Raw genomic sequence first — 5,037 nt, forward strand, 5'->3', positions numbered from 1 at the left:
CCCTAGCTCCATCCCTGATGTTGCCCTCACAGACAACCTATCAGAGTTAGATAGCAATGACATCTGCAGAAGAAGGACTTATTAGTCCCTTCTCTATGGGTGAAGTTTTGTAATTCTGACCATTTAAATATAATCAACTGTAATGTAACTACAAATGCATCAATTAAATTATATTTTACAATGTCTGGTTTTTAATTTGATTTTTAGAGAGATTTTTGCTATAGGGTACATGAGCTCACCAGAGAAACAGAGAGAGTGAGAAATCACCCCCCAGGGGGATGGCCATGCTGCAATCCCTTCTCCATTCTTCTCTCAGAATTTTGGGCACACACACACACTTGCCTTAGCATGAGTTTCATGCTTCTGGGTCTGGGACTCGAACCATGGTCGGCCTTGTGGGAGCCTAGCAACCTTAACCACTATGCCACCTGCTAACCCCACAATATCCTTTTTTTTTAAAAAAATGCACCCCTCTCCCCCTTTGTACTATATAGTGATCTAGAATTACAATGTAGGGGCTGGCAGGTGGCGTGGTGGATAGGGGCGCTGGACTTCCACATAGCCAACCACGGTTCAAGTCTCGGACCTGGTGGCTTGCTTTCTTACTTTCTCCACTCTCTCTGTGTCTCTCTCTGATCAAACTGGAAAATAATAATGATAATAATAATAAATAAAGTTAAATAAAATAATTCTTTTTTAAAAAAGAATTACAATGTAAAGATGAACTCATTCCTGTACACATGACATTGACCTTTAGATTATGAAGGAGGCTGCTCCTCGTTTTCTCTTTTCATTGCTCCAGCTCCACATTGCTCCTTCTGGTGCCTGGGCATGATCACCTCGCTTACTTTTGTCCTGCTGGTTCATATGACAACCTTCTGAATGTTCTCATGTCCATGGGTGACTTGAAAACAGCAGGCTCCTGGCTGCATTTTTTTCATTCTTAGTCCTAGCTGCTGCACCCCTCCAATCAGACTGCAGGAGCGTTATGGAGTGTACACTAACTCCAGACCCTCCTGTTTTATTTCAGTGTGCGTATTAGAACAGTTTTCTCACTGTGATTCCATTGAAGACTCACAAACTAGTTCAGTGGGCGATAACATGTTTTAATGAAATCCAGCGGAGTTACTATAGGTATTTCTTGTTAACCTATTTCAAGTGCAACACGGATGTGCTTTTAATCATGTCTTAGAAATTACACCCCCCCCCCACCTATATCAGATATTAAACACAGTTCCTTTCGCTATAATTGTCCCGCATTTGAATTTGCCTTTAGCTTCAGGTTGTTAAACCAAGCTCAATAAAGAACAGCAATTCTACATCCTGGTCAGACGGCAGAACCGTTTTAGCCCCATGAGATCCGGGTCTCCCTGCTAGGACAGGAAAACTTCCGGGGTCTCCCGACGGCGCGCCGCAGAGCCTTGTGGGAAACGTAGTCCCACTGCAATGACGTAACAGGCACAGACGGCTTCCGCGGCGGCCAAGTTCCTTCTGCGCATGTGCTGCCCCGCCCCCTCCCGCCATCTTCCTTGAGGAAATTTTGTTGTCTTTCCTCGTCCTGACGTTTCTCTGCAAGCTTTGGGTTGAATTCTGTGTCCCTGAAGGTGGGTGCGACAATAAAAGAGAATCCTTTTAGTTTTCGGGGGACTCTAGGGAGCGAGACTTTGTGGGAGCAGAAATGTGGGTGTAGCTCGGACAGGCAGGGCCTGAGGGGCAGGTGGAGCCGGGCGCCCGAGCGACGCGGGCGGCGGGACCGCGGTCAGGGCTGGGTGGGCGGGCGACGCGGGCGGCGGGACCGCGGTCAGGGCTGGGTGGCGGGCGACGCGGGCGGGGGGGCTGCGGGCACGGGGGGGGGGGGGCAGTGTGGGCCCGTACCGCCGAAGGTGCGCGCGGACTTTGCCCGCAGCGATTGCTGTGCTAGAAGGCGGGTGTGTGCTTCCGGGGCACAAAGGTGGTTCCGCGGTTCGCAAATGGGGCGGTCGAGCCAAGGGGGACGGGGTGGGTTGTCCGCGGACGGCGTGAGCCCGCGGGGAGCCGGGAGCCCGCCTGCCGCCCGGCCCTGTCCAGCGTACCGTCGTTTCCAGAGGGCAGACCCGCGGTGACTGCGGGGTTTGTGGGGCTTCTTGTTACTTCAGCGAGTGAAGGTTCCGGTTTCTCTTGCATTTCGTAGTGTAGCTAGACCTTTTGGCTTGAGTTTATGGAAAATTTTCTAAGACCTAGTTTCCAAGGATAGCGAGCTCTAAAAGGGAGATTGGGGTATTGGGTAATGGCCTTTTTTGGGGGAACAAAACAGTTCTTCCGCATTAAGGAGTGGGCGCTGTGAATAGTAGTTCCATCTGAAAGGACACCGCTCTGCCCTGCACCTCACCGCACTTCAGAGGCAGAGCTCGCGGTGCGTGGCCCAGGCCTGTGTGCAAGGTTTCAGCGACACTGCTCCTCCAGTACGCAGCGCGGACTGGGGACGACTGGGAGGTTTGGGCTCTCAGAAGGGGTGAGCGTTAGATAGGCCGAGGCCTAGGTAATGCCTGTATTGGAGGGTGTAGCCTGGGAGGGGGCACTGCTTGTCATACCCATTGCTAGTAAGGGATCCCTATTATTTCACTGTACTCTCGTGGTTCCCAGAGTTGGAATCTAGAGATATGCCGATTCGCCCTTTATCCTGATAGTTCTTTCTGGTAGTTTAGGAAGGTTTGCCAGGTTCTTTCTGTTTTAAAGAAAAAAAGTTGTGTTTAAGGAGATAAGCGAATTGTCCAGGGTTACACAGTTTGTAGAAGTCAGGCGTCCTGACTTTTTTCTACAGTTTTATTTATTTTGCCACAATTAAGTCAAAACTCATGTTTTGGAAACTGTAGTCAATCTAGAACAAATGTTGTTTTAGAGTACTTTCCCTTGATGGTGCCTTTTTCTCTCCACCGTTTTCTGTTGGTTGTGAGAGTCCAGGGGTTAATAATACATTTTTCTGGGGCCAGCAGGTGGGATGGTGGTTAAGCTGACTTGAGTGGTTCAAGTCCCAGACCAGTGGCTTCAAAAACATGCCAGGTACATGTGTGCCCATAATCCTATGGGGAGAATGGAGGAGAAGGGATTGCAGTGTGGCTACCCCTCCCCCCCAGGTGGTTTCTCACATTCCTTGTCTGTCTCTCTCTAGAGAACACATGTGCCCTTTGACAAAATCTGAAAAGATAGGACCAGTAGATGGCATAATGGCTACGTCGCTGGACTCCCATGTAGTCGACCTCGGTTCAAGTCTCGAACCTGGTGGCTTAAACTAACACTGGGCGCATGTGCGTGTGTTCTCAAGATCCTGAGAGGAGAATGGAGGAGAAGGGATTGTGGCATGGCCATCCCCCCTGGGGGGTGATTTCTTGCTTTCTGTCTCTCTCTGCCTTTCTGGCAAGCGCACGTGCCTTAGAGCAAAAACCTCTACAAAAAATAAAAATAAAAAAGATGCATACTTCTTGTGAAGTTTAGGTATATAGAAGTAAGGTGTTCCTATGGAAATACCAATAAGGAGCCCTGGTCCCATGTGGTATGTTTGTATTAATAGGAGCATAATTAATACCACCCAAGCATATTTCTGTAACGGAAATTACAGTGACAGCATGGTGTATTGTCATTTACTTAAAAAAAACTTGAATTTTTAGTTATTTCTTCACAGTAATATTAATTTTTACTAAATCAGTAGGAAATAAGTGTTTTTATTACCCTTGGGATTGTGTGTGTGTGTGTGTAATTTCTACCAATGAATAGAATTGTGGGTTCTCCTTTAATGAGGTCTTTCTAGTCCATTTTCATGTGTAAAGGACTATTTCCCCTTAGGAAGATTTTTTGTTTGTTTGTTTGATCTGTAGAGAGCTTTCTACAGAGGCATCTAGGAGCAAGCCACACCATTTCTTTCATGATTTCCTTCATTTACCTCTCTTCTAGCTATAATTCCAGAAACCTCTATATCTTTCCAAGAGCAAAGAAAATGAATACATCTTTGGTAAGTTGTTTATTTACTTATACATGAACTTGTTTTTACATGGTATTTTAGGAGCTTTATGGTTTGTAAATTCCGATGGAAAAAGGAAAAACTCTACCATTAGAAAAAACACATAAGCAAAGTAAAGTTGGCATGTTGATATGATCATGTTATAATATTATAGAGCCATCTAAGTTGAGTCACAGTGGTCTCTTGTCTTTCTGATAGTATGGCTGAAGGACACATCTGTTACATGATTTGAATTGGCTCTGATGGGAGAGTATTTTAACTTCTTCTCAAGGGATATGAAGTCTGAAACAAAATTTTCATTGGTGACATAGAAAGTATAGTGGACGACTTTCACAATTAACTTAGAAATGGACAGACTGAGTTTTACAGTAAAAACGGTTGCCTAGTGCTGAAACACAAATCAATGAATGAGAATGAGGTTTTCCTGGAGTTACTAAAATAGTGTGTAGACAGCCTTTGGATTGTATTGACTTGGATTTATGGATAAAACCTGAAATGTAAACTTGAGTGTATTGCAGAGGTTTTTTTTTCCTTTTTTCTTTTCTTTCTTTTTTTTTTTTTTTTTACACGTTCCACATTTTATTTACATTTTAAGACTAACTTTAATCTCAAAATCACATACACCTATTTCCTTTTTGTTGACTTCACTTCAACTTAAATGCATGGTTTGTTAAACAAAACTGTAAACAAATATTTACCATGTCTGTTACATGTAACACACAGGAATAACTTTTAACAGAAATTCATCGATACACCCCCCAACATTTTTTTATTATAAATACAGGTATCAAAACAATCCTGAACATATTTTTGATACTACTAGTAGTCAGCACCCACACCACTTCAAAAATTAACACAATTTGTGACAATATTCATTGTACCTGCTACCTTAACAATTTTGACTGCAGCTCTTTCACTAAGCGAGATGGATAAAGCATGCCATTTCTGTTTTTCCTTCTTGAGATTTTTTACTTTTCAGAAACACACATGCTTACACTACTGCCATCTGACACTTCTTGCCATGCTTTTATCTTGAAAACTCA

At 44.4% G+C, this 5,037-nt stretch overlaps 1 protein-coding gene across 3 annotated transcripts in view; it reads left to right on the top strand.

Moving 5' to 3' along the window:
- The first annotated feature begins 1,513 nt into the window (after positions 1–1,513).
- The window catches only part of LOC102470157 (zinc finger protein 717-like), a 31,128-nt gene continuing 27,604 nt past the window's right edge, over positions 1,514–5,037 (top strand). For all 3 annotated transcript variants that reach the window (XM_027767762.1, XM_006167197.3, XM_014583711.2), the window contains exons 1-2: positions 1,514–1,604; positions 3,928–3,985. Coding sequence is in view for 2 of the 3 variants with exons in the window: in XM_006167197.3 (XP_006167259.1) it covers positions 3,971–3,985 (15 nt within the window). In the remaining variant the exon portion in view is untranslated. The remainder of the gene's footprint in view (positions 1,605–3,927; positions 3,986–5,037) is intronic.

The sequence above is a fragment of the Tupaia chinensis genome, unplaced genomic scaffold (assembly GCF_000334495.1).
Source record: "Tupaia chinensis unplaced genomic scaffold, TupChi_1.0 Scaffold144602_1, whole genome shotgun sequence".
NCBI lineage: Eukaryota > Metazoa > Chordata > Mammalia > Scandentia > Tupaiidae > Tupaia > Tupaia belangeri.